Source organism: Punica granatum, chromosome 5 (genome assembly GCF_007655135.1).
Source record: "Punica granatum isolate Tunisia-2019 chromosome 5, ASM765513v2, whole genome shotgun sequence".
Classification (NCBI taxonomy): Eukaryota; Viridiplantae; Streptophyta; class Magnoliopsida; order Myrtales; family Lythraceae; genus Punica; species Punica granatum.
In genome coordinates, this window is record NC_045131.1 from 18,146,140 (window position 1) to 18,165,041 (window position 18,902).

At 38.0% G+C, this 18,902-nt stretch overlaps 1 protein-coding gene across 3 annotated transcripts; it reads left to right on the plus strand.

Annotated features, from left to right (window-relative positions):
* The first annotated feature begins 441 nt into the window (after positions 1 to 441).
* On the plus strand, positions 442 to 17,987 carry LOC116209446 (DNA mismatch repair protein MSH1, mitochondrial). Of its 3 annotated transcripts, XM_031543088.1 has the most exons (23): positions 442 to 813; positions 1,819 to 1,960; positions 2,076 to 2,173; positions 2,710 to 2,785; positions 2,916 to 3,035; positions 3,150 to 3,197; positions 3,603 to 3,667; positions 4,301 to 4,386; positions 4,584 to 4,748; positions 5,793 to 5,902; positions 5,994 to 6,099; positions 6,183 to 6,258; positions 6,408 to 6,466; positions 7,032 to 7,099; positions 7,724 to 7,897; positions 8,702 to 8,908; positions 9,464 to 9,720; positions 10,564 to 10,707; positions 11,195 to 11,252; positions 11,416 to 11,715; positions 12,742 to 13,470; positions 14,072 to 14,240; positions 15,085 to 17,987. In XM_031543088.1, the coding sequence occupies exons 1-23, from the start codon at positions 695 to 697 to the stop codon at positions 15,288 to 15,290; spliced, it is 3,582 nt and encodes a 1,193-aa protein (XP_031398948.1). In that variant the 5' UTR covers positions 442 to 694; the 3' UTR covers positions 15,291 to 17,987. The 3 variants fall into 3 exon arrangements, with proteins under 3 accessions (XP_031398948.1, XP_031398949.1, XP_031398950.1); XM_031543089.1 differs by lacking the exon at positions 15,085 to 17,987 and having other exon boundaries at positions 443 to 813; positions 14,072 to 14,625; XM_031543090.1 differs by lacking the exon at positions 442 to 813 and having other exon boundaries at positions 859 to 1,960; positions 2,076 to 2,145.
* Positions 17,988 to 18,902: the final 915 nt, after the last annotated feature.

Here is an 18,902-nt window from a genome sequence, read left to right on the forward strand (position 1 = left end):
AATTAGATATGTCAAATACACCAAGTTTAATAATAAGACTAAAAATTTATTTTTTCCTTTTTGAGCACATATTTCTCCGTTACCAAGATAAAATATTTCCAATGTTTAATTTGAAGTTTTATACGATATCAACTTCAAATATTTTCAACGTTTTAATTTGAAATTTAGTATGCTTTTTATAGCAATTGTTCTAGTAATCATTTTAATACTTATTTACTGTATCTATATAAAGCTACCATTTATAATATAACTTTTTCTTGTGAATTTTATAAATATAATTTTTATTACAATATAAAAAATATTTATTATTGAGTGTAGTTAACATTATTATCTAAATATAAATTGACTATTTATTATAATTATAATTATAATTGTTTGATAATTTCTTAATAAATCTCGGAGATAGATTCTGCTGTCTTTTTAGTTTAGTTTTAGTTGAGAATTCTGCTGCTCTGTTGTTGTCTTCTGAATCCAAACTCTACTGTCCGGAAGGGACAGCATCGAGCAGAAACAATTTCTTTTGTTGGTTTGTGGCGGGAAGAAGAAGCCCTCATCACACTTCATTCACTGCAGCGGGCTGGGGTTTTCTCTTCCTTCGGCTCCGCTATCTGCATTCTTTCCTTGTCGGAGCAGAGAGAGAGATTCCATCTCTGCTTCATCGAATCGCCTGCCTCGTCTACAGGAGACGACGACCATGTACTGGCTCGCTACCCGGGGCGCTGTCGTTTCGCTTCCCAAATGGCGTTCCATGGCCCTCTTGCTCCGCTCCCCTGCTCGGAGATACTCCCCAGTCACTCCCTCAAAGCTCCTCCAGTAACCCCCCCCCCCCCCCCCCCCCCCCCCCCCCCCCCCCCCCCCCGCCCTCTCTCTCTCTCTCTGTTGCTTGGCGTTGTTTTGCCCTTCTGTCTACTTGGGCAGTTCATGTTCTGTCAACCTTATTTGAATTGTTTGTCTGGACATGTTACTTGTTGTGTCCATTACGCTTGTCATGCATTATTTCTTCCGACATTTCAGCTTCATCGTCCGAAACATGAGTTTCAAGCTTTTTCGTGCATACATAGAATGATTCGTATGATGGGCTGGTGGGTTTGTGCTGTGTTGTTCTAATCAACCTTTTGGAGAGTTGTTCTGTCTCCTTTGCTCCAATACTTACCGGGAAAGTAGTGGTTTTTCTTGTCTGAATCGCGTGGCCAAATGGGTCCTTGATTATTTCACTCCATGGAACTTTTAGCTTGGGCACGCTTTTGCTTTGCCTAAAACATGTCCTAAGGAAGAAAGGTTTCTTTTGGCTTAATTTTTGCTGAAGGCTGGATTATTATTGCCCTGAGTCTGGCTATAGTTGCCATTTCATCTTTTTGATGCTTATAAGTTTAATTTTGGAATCGTCTTCGGATTTGGAGACTGAGAATTGGTCTGGATGGAGTCTGCTATTGATCAGGCTTATTTAGAGACCTGTGATTACTAAAAAACGAAGCCTGAAGTTAGAATTGTATCTGAGGATGTGAAGGGAAATCACTGAGGAGGGCAGGTGAGGGATTTGATGGGATGATACTCATAACATTTGTCAAAAGAAGCATTCTCGAGTCACTGTCCATTATATGCCCGTGTTGTTTGTTGTATACTCACTGTAACTTCTAAAATGGTTGCCTGTTACCCTTGTGAATATATTGAGCGTGTAAACAAATACAGGTTGTTAGCTTATGAAACCAATGTAGCCTGTTGTTTCCAGGACAAGTAATGTGCTAAAAAAATATAAATACTACTCTAAAACCTATAATGTTTATGCTTATATATACTAATATCTCCTTATTGGTGCAGAAGCAGACAGCTTGTTCAGATATCCTGTTTCAGAAATCGAAAGGTTGTTCTGGGTGGAAGCATGAAAGGTACCAAGAAGGTCAAAACTACTGATATTGCCTTTGATGACAAAGATAATTCGCATATAACTTGGTGGAAAGAGGTAAGCTACTGTTTGAAAACAGCGAAGCTCCCATATCTGTTGACTGAATGTGGTTGGGTCGGCATGAGATGCGATTTTCAGCTGAAAGCCCCTCATTTTCTTTTCCCCATTGCAGAGGTTGCAGATATGCAGGAAGCCTTCCACTGTCCACTTGACAAGCAGGCTTGTGTATTCCAATTTATTAGGTGTGGACAGTAACTTGAAAAATGGGAAGTAAGTTCTGAAGTATTGAGAACGCTTATTGTGCTATAAATCCGCTGCTACAATCTGCAGTAATTAATGTGTAAAGAAATTTTTGCAATCATAATTATTCAATATTAGATACATGAAAACCTTTTTAAGTTGGGCTTACCTATTGAAGTTGGGCTTATTACAAATAATTCACATTTTTTTTTTCAAATAAAAGTAATGCTTTATTGTATACTGAATTTTTGCGGTTTTAAGACTGTTAATCAATGCAGATCTGGCATTGATAGATGACATTTAGGAAATTGGGTTTTAGAGGAAATAAAAGTCTAACGCATACCGAGCTTGCTCTAATTTTGAGCTAGAATAATTGATTTATCTCCTTTATGTATCTCAGAGAAGCTTATGAAAGGATATCATATGACAGTGATAAATAGCTTGAAAAATGCATCAGCCCTTGCTCTATAGGTTCTGAAATAGCCATATTGGGAAAAAAATTAGTCAAATCTCTATTTCTCTCTCTCCCAATATGATTGACCTATATTACTTTCTTTTTGACGTAGCCTAAAAGAAGGTTCGCTTAACTGGGAAATGTTGCAGTTCAAGTCCAAGTTCCCGCGAGAAGTCTTGCTTTGCAGGGTTTGTAATCATTTGCCTTTCTAGTCTTCATCAAGCCTGCAACCCTACTATATGGCTATAAACATAATCTATTCACGGTGCTATGTTTCATCTTAATGAGGAGGAATTGCATTCCTTTTTCTTTCTTCAGGTAGGAGACTTTTATGAAGCCATTGGAATAGATGCCTGTATGCTCGTTGAATACGCTGGTTTGAATCCTTTTGGTGGTTTGCGTTCTGATAGCATTCCAAGAGCTGGCTGCCCTGTTGTGGTATGGGTTAATCATCATATGAAGCAATGATCTTCAGAAATTGACCCACATGTTAACTATACTCCCTTCTGATTATCAAATCTTGTCTGGCTTTTCCAAATGGCTCCTGTTTAGAATCTCCGGCAAACTTTAGATGACCTGACACGGAATGGTTATTCTGTGGTAAGTTATAATTTTCTGGGCAATTTTCCCAAACAATTTCTCCACATTTTTCGCAGTAAAATATTTTATGGTGCTTGTGTGTGTTCCATTTAGTTAGCCTGCATCCATCTTTCTTTTATCATTTGCATTAAAAAAGAAAAAAAAAGATTTGTTTGTTTGTGGATAAGTGGATCTGATGGCATTCTTCCATCAACAAGCACCCTCTTCCCCCTTCCCTCATGATAGCATTCTTGTCCTTATTTTTTGATATTTATCGTGTATTCATCATAATGAGGATTAGTTCTGGCATATCTACATTTTACTCGCGTTTCATCATCCATGGTCTGAGATCTTCTCATTTGCTTTGCCTTTATATATCTATTTAGATCTGATTTTTTTCCCCAAATATTTATCTTTGAATTTCAGTGCATTGTGGAGGAAGTTCAGGGTCCAACTCAAGCACGATCCCGTAAAGATCGTTTTATATCAGGGTAAATATGATGTTGACAGTTGACTGCTTGATTGTTTCAATAAGTAAATTCTGTGATGTCTTTATTTGGCTAGTATGGGTAGTATAGATGTGTCACTTGATAAACATGCCTTTTCTCTTCTTGTCTGGAGAAATTACCTTCACCTGCCTAGCATATGAAAAAAAAGCTTTCTCTTTTCTGGATTGTCATTGATTATAAAACTTGCGTTAATCATCAATGATCTGATAATATATTCACATGAATGGGGTGATATCTACATCAATGCTGGCAAACTTAGACTTAATTTCCTGGAGAGAAGAATCATTTGATTTTGGAACAAAGCTCTCCCAATGCATCCAAGATGTGAATATATTGATTCTCAAATCAGGAGAGACAAGAACATTTTGCAATGCAATGTAAATTGCCAGACTGAAATATTGGATCTGTCAAGTGAAATTGGCGATTACATTGCCCCTGCAGCAAGTGATTAAAAGTAGGATTATGAAAGTTTTCTCCAGTGTAAGACATAGGCATGCCAAAGTACTTTTACGTTGGAAGTGTCTATGCAACTGATTTTTCAATGCTCTTTCTTTGTTATTTTTCCCTTCCATAGATTGACGTGCAAATTATGCTTTGACTTTTATGGGTGTGTAGGCATGCTCATCCTGGTAGTCCTTATGTTTATGGGCTTGTTGGAGTTGATCATGATTTAGAGTTTCCAGAGCCAATGCCAGTCATAGGTATGTCCAAATTACTGGTCTTCTCTGGTAAGAAATAAGATTCGTTGGATGTATTAAAAAGCGCTATATTTTGTTTGTTTGATGATGAGCAAATGATTATATGACTACTCTCTGAATTTTTATTGGTTTGTTATTCTTGTTGTTAGACTGGTATTGTAGTCCATAAACTTGCATTGTACAATATGCAAAAATTTCAGGTATCTCTAGATCAGCAAGAGGGTATTGCATGGTTTTAGTTCTGGAGACCATGAAGACATATTCTCTTGAGGATGGTCTCACTGAAGAATCCTTGGTTACAAAACTCCGCACTTGCCAATACCATCATTTATATCTTCATACATCACTACGACAGAATTCATCAGGTTAGTTTTTCTTCTTGTTGGGTTTATGTTTTGTATACATTTGAATGCAACAAATTCTATCAGTCATTGTGAGCATCAAGTACATGTTGAATATTATAGTTGTTTTACCGTTTGAGTACCAAGCACTAGGTTGCACCAAGATAAAACACTTTACTCAAACTCTGAATATGTGGTACTAAATAGCTCAAACTAATAATTGAAGAGGCCAGCTTTAATAGAGCATGCCATCTCAACTTCAGAACTGGCAGGGTGTCCTTCATAGATTACTAGTGATCTAGTATAGCATACAGCTGATTAAGCATTCCATACCAAGAACTGAACTTTTGATGAGAGCACTTGGTTCAAGATAGCTCGATTTATTTGCTTTTTCAGCAGCTATAGTATCAGGTTGGTTTAAATGAGCTATTTTTCCATATTATACCACAAATAATGATTATATTCTGTACTGTCAAATCTGTCTTGAAATTCAGAATTTGAGCAGAGGGAAACTTAATTGTCACGTTTTATATTAAAGAATATATACAATATTGGCTTCAAAATCTTGCCCTGATAGTCCAGGCAATTTCAAAATCATGGCAAGATAAGATTTAATATATGGTTGGTCGTGTCAACTAGAGTTCCCATCATGAGGGGCAGAAGCGACACTACATGATTGTGCAGATTGCCCTTTTTAGCTTGTGTATCTTGCATCCAGAAGGGACCCCACTGAATAAGTATTTGCAAGAAAAAAGGACGAAGATATTTCTATTATAGTAATGATCTTAATCAAACAATACATTAAGTAGAAAACCATCTAGTGGAAGAGACAAGAGAAGTAGAAGGAAATTTTTTAGTATTTCCTGCGTAATAAATGATCGTCTTTCTTGCCAACCAAAAATTGAGAAGAAAAGGCGTCTTTCTTGAGGAAAATGCCGAAGAACAGGCTGACCCTAGAAAAGAGCGGGACGTGTGAAATCTATAGAGTGTCTTGAGCAGGTAAAACTAATTTTCTTATATTATAAGCTAATGCTCTACTTGTACGTCCATTGCTGTTGGTTTTATTAGGCACCTGCAGATGGGGAGAGTATGGTGAGGGAGGCTTACTGTGGGCTGAATGCACTATCAGGAACTTCGAATGGTTTGAATCTGATCCTTTGAAAGGGCTGCTTCTCAAGGTCCTCCTTCAAAACTTTCCAATCTGTGTTTTGTTTAACTGACGATTATACTAGTGATGCTTCATTTTCCATTTTTATCACGAATCTTTAGGTAAAGGAGCTTTATGGACTTGATGATGGAGTTGCATTTAGAAATGTCTCGGTTTGTACAGAAAATAGACCCCACCCATTGCATCTTGGAACAGCCACTCAAATTGGTAAGTTTATCTGGATTTGTTATTTGCTTTATTACTCATTCTTAATCATAAGCAGAAATTCTTAGTTGTTCTCCCCCTTCTAGGTGCCATACAAACAGAAGGAATACCTTCTTTGTTGAAGGTTTTGCTTCCAGGAAATTGCACTGGGTTGCCTGTGTTGTAAGTTGAATGTCCTCTAATTTCTAAGTAATACTTATTTTCTTTGTACAATGTCCTCTAATTTTCTAGATAATACATGTTTCTTTTTTTCATGCTTTTGTCTTCTTCCCGTTTAGCTGCTTATTTGTTTCGTCTGAACTGATTCTCAGGTACATTAGAGACCTTCTCTTAAATCCTCCTACTTACGAGGTTGCGGCCACAATTCAAGGTGTTCTAATGTCATTTATATTGAACAATCCCATATAAAAACTTACTAAATGGGTTGCCAATAGCATGGCCTATATTTGCAGTTACTAGTTTCACAAGTAAGGTATTCAAAACTAAAATCTAAGCAAGTTCCACTTTTAGAATTGCACCTAATTTCTTCACAGTTGATAGTGCATTCATGCTCCGTTTCCCTCCTCCCTTCTCTCATGATAGGGAATGTGAAATTTTTTCAAGTGCATATGTACTCTCGATATTTTTAGCCTCATATTCTTTGTCCTTGTATTAGGCATTAAGCAAACATAAGACAAGTATTCTATGTCTTTAATCTCTCTGAGCACGACTTTTTTTGTCTTAAGCTGTATGGTTTAATTCCTGTTCTATTTCTACTAAACCTTGGAATTTTGTTCATAACTGTTATATTTAAGTTCAACCTGTGATATCTAAATGTCTTTCCAATAAATTCTTAGTGTAACTCTTACGTGATGCCGTCATTTTATTTTATTAATAAGTATGCCATTCCATCTTAAGATCACATGTTGAGTTATCTTCTTTGTATTTTATGGCAGCAACTTGCCGACTCATGAACAATATAACATGTTCGATTCCTGACTTTACTTGTGTCTCGCCTGCAAAGGTTGTATTCTGCAATTGATATTCTTACTTAACCATACTTCAGCACATTTGGTTGGCTATCTTATCGTATCTGTAGGATAATCTTTCTCTCATTTCATTTCTACTTCATACTGGTATAGAAAATTTAGACAGAGGATATGATGTAGATCTCTGGTGCTCTGCTCTTCTTACTTCTCTTATTAAGATAATTGAATCGTGGTGGATCTCATGACGCCAACATTAATATCTAACCATTTCATTGTAATAATTTTGTTTCCATATTTTAATTGCTTGAGACTGTGAATTCCTATAGAATTTTATTTTCATCTTGGTTATATCTTAAGCTTTAAGTATGTTACTTTAATATGTTGGTTTTGCTCTCATATTCTATAGCGAATTCATCAATTTAGTTTCAGAATTTTATAAGTCAGGATGATTAGTATATTGAACTTCCTATAGTCAGGTGTCCAAGTCACCGTTGAATATGCTGAACCTTTTGACATCCTGTTTTAAACATGATGAAGAGACTCTTAGTTGGTTCCCCTCTCTTGTTGATTTCATCCCAAATCTAAATCATACTTTGTTATTATAAAGTGTTTGATTGCTTCACTTTTACTTTTTTCCTCCTTTTTTTGCTTTCATGCAGCTAGTGAAGCTCCTTGAGCTGAGGGAAACCAATCACATTGAGTTTTGCAGAATAAAGAATGTGTTAGATGAAGTTCTGCACATGCGTAGTAGTCCCGAGCTTTGTGATATACTAAAACTTCTGATGGACCCTGCATGGGTTGCGACAGGATTAAAGATTGACTTTGACATGTTGGTGAGAATCTCTGAAATTTCATTTTCTTTAATTTCATTCATGGGCAGTTTCTTTACTCAAGTAGGACTATATTATAAAAAAGCTGTAATGATATTTACAAGACTTTCTTACCAATTGATTCAACTGACACCGGTTGCGGATGACATTTTGATCCCCATTTTTATGCAAACTGTCTTTAGGAAATATTTCCCTTCTACCCCCTGTTTGCTTTTTAATAGAATTCAACTTGACTGCCAATTTGTTTTGCGGTCAGTGATTAGGTAAACATCTCTAAGAAGATTCTCTTTGAAAGGATTGCTAATATCAAAAGCTCTTCATTTCATCTTAAAGATCAACTTCTTGGTAGTGTTTCCAGAGCTGGAACTAGATTGGCTGGCTCAACCGGTTGAATCAGGAAGCAAAGGCGAGATTCTGGTACAGGAGGCACTTAACCTGGAATAATTTTGCCATTTGGCCATTCAAACTGGTTGAAGAGTTGGTCCTTTTCTCAATCTATTGCTTGTGGGGCACGTCCAATCATTTTACATGGGATTTTTAGCTTTCTCTATCGAAACTCAGCTTCCATGCATGACTAAAATGAGAAAATTTGCAGTTCGTAATATCCCACTTGATCTCACTTTTTGTTCAAGAATTCTGTTTAAATATCCATACTTTAGGATCAAACTGTGGCTGCAGTTCGGTCGGTTCTAGGATATAAGTGCCTAAACTGCATTTATTCTTTCCTTTGAAGGACTTCGAGGGCTACAACATTCGTTTAGATTGTTTCCCTGTATTTTGAGATGCATCCAAACTGGGTTTCTGCAGGTTATTGAATGTGAATGGGCGTCTACAAGAATTGGTGAAATGATAACCTTAGATGGTGAAAGTGACCAAAAGATAAGTTCCTTCCCGCTCATTTCAAGTGAATTTTTTGAGGACATGGAGTCTTCTTGGAAAGGGCGTATTAAGAGAATTCATATAGAAGATGAATTTGCAGAAGTTGAAAGAGCTGCAGAGGCTCTATCATTAGCTGTAAGTCTATATTTCTGGTAAATGTATTATATCCATCAACTGCTGTTGCTTTTGCACCATACATATGTCAGTGTGGATTTTCACAAATCAATGTTCACATAACCTGAAGAACAAATCAATGTTCACATAATCTGAAGAAAAATGTGTTGGCCCTGGATTTTCTAATTTGTTGTACATTGAATTGGTAATAATTTCAAGCAAACATGATCGATGCAGTTTTCACTAATTGCTACTTCTCCTATCTTTCTGAGCATACCTCTGGAGACTACCTCCACTAAAGGCAAAGGATGGGGGAGCCACAGGATAGTGTGTAACAGCAAATAAAGTCTTGAAAATGATTGTTCTGGTACTAAATTTACTATGACCAGTCCATAACTTCTGCAGTGAAATGTTATAGGCATGTTTTAAAAAGTTAAAAAGCTAAGGAATAGCAAGGAGTATAAAATATAAATCTTGATCAAACAGAGTGGCTGGTTTTATTACTGCAAGCTTCTACCTGTATATGGTGTCTTGATATGCATATATTACTCGGATTCGGTACTATGGTATTTGCAGGTTTCTGAAGATTTCCTCCCCATTATATCAAGAATAAAAGCAATGACGGCTCCACTTGGGGGACCAAAGGGGGACATATCGTACTCTCGTGAACATGGAGCTGTTTGGTTTAAGGGAAAACGATTTGCTCCTACAGTTTGGGCTGGTACTTCTGGTGAAGAACAGATTAAGCAGCTAAAGCCTGCTGTAGATTCGAAAGGTAGAAAAGTTGGGGAGGAGTGGTTTACCACTTTGAAGGTTGAGGATGCCTTAGCTAGGTATGCAATTTCTATAATCCTTTACTGAATCTTCACTTATTGTCTCAAAGCCACCTTTGGTCTGCAAAAAGATTGAATTGAGTGACATTTTAAAATATTTGGATGACAAAATACGATGGTGAATATGGATATCACCATCCATTGTTGACTAGAAATGCATACAATAGGAAAGTGGCTGCTGGTATGGGAGGGTTCCATATTATAGAGGGGTATGGTAAATGGTATCAAATATTAAAATGATTCTAAAGAGATTACTTCGGAATAAGTATAATTTTGGTCTTGGACCTTTATCTACTCCTGTTTTATCCTAAAAGCATGTATGTATTCAAAAACTGGATGGGAATAAATAGAAGTATGATAGAGTGAAAATGGTGAATGGTGATCAGTGTAAAGAATCCATATAACATAATAGTAAAATAGGATACACATTTATTATGCATTAAATTTATCAACATAAATATTAATTTTATTTTCTACGAAAGTTAGCAATTTTATTCCTTTTTCTAGGAATTGCTTAATATAAAAAAGATGTTGGAAAGTTTCTAACCCAAATAATATAAATAGATTTAGTTGTAGGCTTTCTACTCTTATTTTATGATTATTGCAATTTGAGTGTGTGTATCTATACACTCAAATTGTAGAATTTTCATGATTATTTCAATATATACTTTGGCTGCCTAATCTTGGTTGCAACATCTGAGGATAACTGGAAACGGTAGAGTGGGTACTTTTAGAACGTCATGGAAAAAGCCTTAGAATGAGAAGAAAATCGGTAAAGTTTCAGGATCTTTTCTTCTCCTTTATTCATGCGTCTTTGCTGTCTGACCTGCATGTCTTCTTCAGGTACCATGAGGCTGGTGAAAAAGCTAAAGCACGAGTTCTAGAGTTACTACGGCGGCTCTCTGTGGAGCTGCAAGTAAAAATAAATATCCTTGTCTTTGCCTCCATGTTGCTGGTTATCGCGAAGGCATTATTTGCGCATGTGAGGTTGGAATGTTTATCTATATGGAAGAGTCGAATAGTTTGCCCTGTTTATTAGCTTCGACTATGGCAGTTGGTAGCTTACTTCCAAAGAACAAATTGATCCTAATCTTCAAGTTGGTACACTTTCATTTGATGAGTGACTTAGGTTGGAAAATCCTAGAAAAGAAACTTGAAGTCTTGAACATATATATTTGGACCTGACCGCATGGTAAGGGTCGAGAATTGATACGAATTATCAGGATTCTCTGAGAGAAATATTCGTCATAATTGTGAAGGGTCATTGATTCACAAAAACAACAGAGTGTGCAAATTTTGTGCACTTCTTGGGATACATAACCATGTGGAAAACTGCCTTTGCTGTAAATTACTTTTGGATTGTGGCCATTTTACTGATGATTACACTGCAACATATTTGTTCATATTATTATCTCAAATTTAAGATGCCTTTATTGCCACACTAGTTTACTTCATATTTTATCTGCATGTACAGTGAAGGCAGAAGAAGGAAATGGGTCTTCCCTACCATTGAAAAGTTCCGTAAGTCTGAGGTAAGACTCCTTCATGGTAGTCCGTACTCATTCTTTGTTGACAGATGTCGATTATTATGTTTGCGTATCCAAACGAATGATTTCAGATCTTAATTGGGACAATCTTTTGGTGATTTCTCATTGAAAGTCTATTGGTGAAGCGCCCTTGTTTTTATGATTGCAGGATGTAAAACCTTCGGAAGAAACAAATAGGCTGAAATTAACTGGCCTCTCACCTTATTGGTTGGACATAGCCCAGGGAAGCGCTGTGGATAATACAGTGGACATGCAGTCTTTGTTTCTACTGACGGGGCCCAATGGTGGAGGCAAGTCAAGTTTGCTTCGATCAATTTGTGCTGCCTCATTGCTTGGGATATGTGGACTGCTTGTCCCAGCAGAGTCAGCACTGATACCACATTTTGATTCAATCATGCTCCACATGAAATCTTATGACAGTCCTGCTGATGGGAAAAGTTCATTTCAGGTAGATTTTGTCTTGCCTCCTTTCACATTTGATTTTTGGTTCCAAATTGATGATCTATTTTACGATAATGTTTGGAGCTAGTCTGGATTATTAATCTTGTTCTAATCTAGTTCTTACATGTATAGCCTGGAAGTATAGATTATAAATAGATGTATGCTGAATTCATTTTTTGAAAGGATTAGGCAAATGCATGCTGAAGATTTCGATGTTGACCTGCTCTAGGTTGGGATTTTGAAATGGTGTTTCTATAGACTATGAATGGCCAAATAAATACTTCCACATGATTGCATCGCAAACACGATATGATCAACGCTAGCAAAATTAATTGCAACCAAATAATTAAGAAAGAATAAGGAAAGAACAAGAACTGAATTTCTTTTGGGCACGGAGAGAGAGGGCGAGAGAAAAAGGAGAGAAAGGTAAAATGGGAGTTTTGTAGCAATAAAGATTCACAAGTTTAGCGCAGGAGTCGTCGTATTTTTGGTCAAGATTGTAGAGTGGATAATGTAATTTGACCAATAAATAATGCAAGGAGACATGAGAGGTCGAGGCTTTATGTATTAGAGTAGATGACAGGATATAGATGGAACAATCAGGAATTAGTGAGACCCAAGACTCAAAATCAAATCCTGTTCCAATGCCCTGCTAAGGACAAAAAACTTATGTCAGTGGGGAAATGCTATAGCAAATTTTATCAGATACAGATCAGCTATTAGCATCATTTCGTATGGCAATGATAGCTATTGCCAACTGTCCTACTCGCAGTTAAAATTTCAAAGGTATAGCATGGGAGAATGAAATCATGACTGTCATTTTCAGTTGGTAGTATTCTTTTGATTAAAATAGGCATGGGTTATTTTCTGTGAAAAGTTTTTACTTAGTGAAGACTTGATTCGCTGGAACAGCTGATTAAGTGAAGACAAAAGCTTTAATACGTGTCTTTCATTTGTTAGTACTTAAATGCCTCAGCTGGCCTCAATATTTCTTATATTTCGGCACTGAGATGGTCCCTTTTCATTTTTCCAGGTAGAGATGTCAGAGATTCGGTCTATCATCACTCGAGCCACACCAAGAAGCCTAGTGCTAATAGACGAAATATGCCGCGGAACAGAAACGGCCAAGGGGACTTGCATTGCTGGCAGCATCATTGAGACCCTCGATAAGATTGGTTGTCTTGGAATTGTATCAAGTCATTTGCACGGATTGTTCAATCTGCCTTTAACGACTAAGAGCACTGTATACAAAGCAATGGGCACAGAATATGTTGATGGGCAGACAATACCCACATGGAAGTTGGTGGATGGGGTTTGTCGAGAAAGCCTTGCTTTTGAAACCGCTAAGAGGGAAGGGGTGCCTGAGGTGATAATCCAACGGGCTGAAGAACTGTACCTTCAATATGCTAATGAATCATTTTCAGGGCTTGACGGCGTTAAAGTAGAAAAATCTTGTGCGGTCCGAGCTGGTGACGGGCCTGATAAGGTCCATCCTGATTTGAATAGGATGGGTGCGAGCGCTCTGCATGATGAGATAGAACCAGTAAAGTGTATTGATGAGTTACAGGAGGAAGTAAAGAAGGCTGTAAATCTTATATGCCATAAGAAGCTGGGTGAGCATTATGAGCGGAAGAAATTGTCAGGACCTATAGAAGTACAGTGTTTCTCAATTGCAGCTCGGGAGCAGCCACCTCCATCGGCAATTGGCTCTTCTGTAGTCTACGTTATGTTTAGACCTGACAAGAAGATATATGTAGGAGAGGTAATTTGCTTCTAATCCTACAGCTTCTTATGGCTAAAATTTATTTTAGTAAACACTACCTAAATCGAAACGAGTGAGAAACGAGCATGGAGCATGAAAATGATGTCCGCTAATGGGTCAAATTATTGTTTCGTGTTATCAGCTCGTTTGGTTTTGTATTTGACGCTCGATGCATTCCTATTGTTCCCTGCTTATTTCCATGTGGAAGAGTTCTTTTTTAAGGTTCTGTTCAGTTTCTTGTATCATTGCCATTTGTGGGTCCACTGGCATGTAATTGATTCATGGCCGTCTGTTAGCAGTCTGCTTTAGTGAAATGTACACCCCTCCAGTCTCGAGCATGACAACCCGATTGGAAACCTGCATCTGTTTCCAGCTCGTCTCCAAGATTAAAAGATTTTACCTGATGTGTCCATTTGAGGCGATCCAGCTTCTAATAGTTTCGTAAAACCGCACCTTGCCATGTCAGGCCCTTGTTAGGTTTAACCTTCCAAATGTGAGAGGTGCTCGTGTGTAATTCTACACCAGTAGGGGATATGTACTGAGTGTTTTATACAAGATATTTGTGACCTTTACAGATAGCTAATCAATGCCTTTGCTGCAGACAGATGATCTTGAAGGCAGAGTATATACACACCGTTCGAAGGAAGGCATGCAAAACGCAACCTTCCTCTATTTCAAAGTCCCGGGGAAAAGCATGGCTTGCCAACTGGAGACCCTTCTCATAAATCAGCTAGCAAACAGAGGATTTCAGTTGACCAACATGGCCGATGGTAAGCATCGAAACTTTGGCTCATCTGATATCGCCATGGGTACTGTAGCAGCACTACATTAATTCATTCTTCTAGTGGGAGCTGCTTTGCTCGTGAGGAGATTACGTGCTTATGTGAATAGTAGTCGAGACTCTACTAGTTTGGTATGAGACTACCACTGGCTGCAGCAATTTTGTGTTTTATCTCTCAGCTGCTCTGCCGAGCATTTTTTTGTGCATTTGTTGGTAGAAAGGGAGTGTGCAATGATCTCATTGGAATTTTGGGATAACATGGCCCGTTGTACTCATTTTCGAGCATAATTTTCTTCGTAAAGATACGGGCAAACTGAGTTGCTAACTTTGCCTCGATCTGTTTTCCAATCAAATCTAACTCATTTTCATCCGAATGATGTTGTGCTCAAATTTATCGAATTGTACAAGTGGTTTTGCCAAGTTATCGATGGTCAGAGTTGAACAGCTTTCTATATTCTCTCTGTTTGGTCACTGTTGGTGACGAATTGTACTTGAAGTAGTGTGCAAGATGATCTAAAACACACTACAAAAGGAAGGGTGTCTTGTGCTAGGGGTTGAATTGTAATCAATTTAGAATTTTTGGGCCATTTTGTAAACAATGGTTGTTAGGGGGTGGCAGTTGACAGTTAACCTGTGGAATATATCCGTAACTGTGGAAGGGAAATGAGGTCATGGAAGTTGATTGTGGAAGTTGATTGTGGATGTCCTCTCTCTCTCTCTCTGAATTCTCTTCCTCACTTTTTTATCCTCTCTCTCTCTTCTGTTTCTCTCCGTTGCCATCAAATTCTTGAATTGATCCACACCAAATGGTATCAGAGCACTTTCTTGGGCAGCCATGGTGGAGACTCATGCAGCAGAAATTTGCAAATTGGAAGCCGTAATCAAAGAACACAAGCAGCAAATGGCAGAACTGCGATCGCAAGGTGATAGAAGATTCGATGAACTTAGAGATTTGATCAAGGCACTCAGTCTTCAACAATCTGAGGTGATGAACAGAGCCCAAATTGGCCGCCCAGAATGGAGCTGCAGGAAACCATGACCGAGGAACACCCCCTACTTCAACACTTCAAGAATGGGAAAGATGGAATTTCCAAGATTCAATGGGGAAGATCTCACTGGGTGGATATACAGATGTGAGCAGTTCTTTGAATTTGATTCCACACCTGAGGATGCCAAGTTGAAGCTAGTGGTCATCCATCTTGAAGGAAAAGCATAGCAGTGGCACCAGGGATTTGTCAGAGGAAGAGGTGCGGCAGCTGGCCCATTAAGTTGGGAAGAATATGTGAGGGCTATCATTGCAAGGTTCAATGAGAAACCATTCGAGGATCCATCGTCAGAGCTCAAGAATCTCACACGGACAGGTAAGATTACCTGGATGTGTTTGATGCTTTGCTTAACAAAGTGTCAATTAGTGAGGAAAATGCCATTAGTTTGTTCTTGGGAGGTTTGAAGGCTGAGATCCAAAACCCTGTGAGGATGTTCAAACCACAAACACTGCATGATACTTATGCATTGGCAAAGTTGCAGGAGGCCACCTATGTTGCTCTTGGAAATCCTTCTCTCTTATAGACCAAATACAGGCCCAACTTTCAAAACCACTGCTTCCACACCCAGATTTATCACCCCATATACTCCAAAACCTGCTGTTACAAATCCTGTAGGAGCATCCAAACCAAACCATATTAACCAAACTGGTCTGCTACCTTTACCCTCTAATGTGGCTCCAATCCACAGCAAAAATCTCAGACCAACCAAAGCCTTGACCAGCAAAGAAATGGATGAGGCGTGCTAAAGGGCTATGTTTTTGGAGTGATGAAAGGTTTACTCCTGGTCACTAGTTTACTAAGAGGCAGATTTTCATAAGAGAAGTTGAACATGTGGAAGAAGAGGAGTTTGAGCAGGAAAATAGTGTGGAGGTGGAAAATATTACACCTTAGATTTCCATACATGCACTCTGTGGGGCTCAAAGTTATCAAACCATAAGGGCATGTTTGGTTCGCACGATTAGGTAAGGAAGGGATTAACTATTCCGTACATATTAAGTTATCTGGCGTTTGGTTCACTGGAATGCGGAATAAGTGTTCCGACCGGGCTGCCCTATCTTGATTGCACGAGGAATGGTGAAGCCTCCCGTGAGTGTCCGGATTAGCGGGCCCCCATCCGGAATTTCGAGCAAAAAGTCAAAAATGCCCTCAACTTCTTTGAATTATTACAATTGCATGCCATCGTCCTATTTTCCTGCAGAAAGCCCCAAATTGAACCGGGAAGGCTTCGTAGAAACCCTAACCAGAGCAATCGAGCTATTGGGTCTTCAATTCCTCCCAAATCCGGCGTCGATTCGTCCCTCGACTAGCGGAAAAGGACTCCGGGGAAGATCTTCGCCACTCCATTGCCGGAGAAAGCAGCAACTGGACATCTTTCCCTCTTCGTTGGCCTTCGCGGACTCGACGCAAGCGGCGGACAACATCTTTCCCTCAGGTGTTCTCATCAGCCCGTAAGCGCTAGGGTTTCCACCTCCGTATGTAAATATCATAGCAAAGCGAGGAGCAAGGACTGAGTATAGAAGAGAAACAGAGCCCGACATCGGCGTATGGTTCTTTGCCGGCCAGTGAGCTGATCAGGGCCGAGCCTGGCGGCCGAGAGAGACTTCCGCCTCACCTTGTCGACTCAGACCCACCAAAATCTCATCCTCCATTAACTCATTTTCGGCAAACAAGTCCCACATCCCACTGAGCTCGAGCCGGCGGTGTGCTTTCTCTGTTCGATGAAAGCCATTGAGAGATGGCAGTTTTGCTCATCGTGATGTTCATCTTTTACTTTTTTTTCGCTTTTTGACCCCAAAGAAAAGAAACTTGGATTGAACATTAGAATGGAAAGTAGTAGTATTGGTTTAGTTGGAGTCGACGAATCTTGATATTGGAACTTGTAGTTTGAGCTTCGGAGGTGATATGATCTTGCTTGATGAAATGCTCTTTCTTGCTGGGATGTACGAAAGTGAAGGTTTGTAGAGTTCCCAATTCAATCTCAAGATAGCGGCAGAGCCGGTGAAGACGTTTGTATATGTTGGATTAACTGCCACTTCTCTGGAGTTCCTCGAAATGATCGTTTTCTGCTTATTTTCTGAATCATCAACGTTCCAGTAGTGTGTTCGTTTTTCATTGCCTGAGTTTTTGATTCCTCGGTGCGGGAGATGACACTCTGCTACCCTTCGACACCAAAGAAGCTCGCAATAACTGTTGGATTCTTCTTAGCTGGAGCTGGACTTTTCGATTACGGCTTTCATCTTTAATACGTCAATGCTGCTCCGCAGCGAGCGCGAATATAAACTCGCAGTGAATTTGTCAAAGAAAAGTTGAGGAGGAAGTATGGGGATGGCTGAAGATAGGAACTTTCCCATACGTAGGATCACCTTCCTTTGCTTAAATCCTGGGGAAGAGGAAATCTTAGCCCTGACATTTCAGCAGTTTCCGTTTCTCGAGTTGCACATATATGGGATTTCTTCGTATGAAGGAAAAGTTGGAATTCGAAGCCTTTGCAGTTTGCACCATTTGCTGAGTTTTATGGACTGGCTAAAGCTGAAATCGGATAATTCCTATCATGTAACGTTTTTGACCTTCTTTAGGTCATTATGAATCTGTCTCTGGATCAAGAAGCATGAGCTAGCTAATCTGAGGGATGATGCTGTATGAATTTGATGCTTTGAGCAATGAAATAACCAAAGTTCGGTTTAGCTCCATCGATAATAGGCTGTTGCTTGTATAGACCATCAGCTCTTTGTTTTAGGGTTTTAGATTTTTATAATTAGTAATATTTTTTATTAATTAAAATAATTAATTTTTAAATATTATGTACTTTTAAATTATTTAAATGTTTATTTTTTATTAATTATAAAAATAGATAATTATGCTTATTAAATTATTAAAATAATTACTTTTATTAGGAAAAACTATTTTCAGTAAGTTAATTAAAGTAATTATTTTTCAAATATTATTTAATTTTTGAAATATTTTTTATTATTTAAAATAATTAATTTGTAAATATTATTTACTTTTAAATTATTTAAAATGTTTTTTTGTTAATTATAAAATAGATAATTATGCTTATTTAAACATTGAAATAGTTAATTTTATTAACAAACAAAATTTTTAGTAATCTAATTAAAATAATTAATTTTTTAAAATTATTTAAAATGTGTATTTTTTATTAATTATAAAAATTATCCTTAAAGTAATCTATTTATTTTATAAAACTCATTAAATTTAGCATGAAGGACATTTCTGTCTTTTCACTATATTCATTTTCTTTCCATTCTTTATTCAACCCAACTAAACATTAGAATTATAACTCTCACTTTTGCTATTCCCTCCAACCAAACAAAAAAATTTCATCAGAATTTTTATTCTATTACCTGTCTATCATATTCCCTGTCTATCCTATTTCCTGTCTATTTTATTCCAGTGAACCAAACGTAGCCTAAGAGTCACAGGTTAGGTGGGAACTAAAGTTTTACATATTTTGGTGGATTCTGGCAGCATTCATAACTTTTTGGATAAAGAAGCTGGAACGAAACTAGGATATATCACAGCTAAGATCAGTCCTGTGAAGGTGGCAGCTGCTAATGGGAGTGAGCTAAGCTGTGATTCCATCTGTA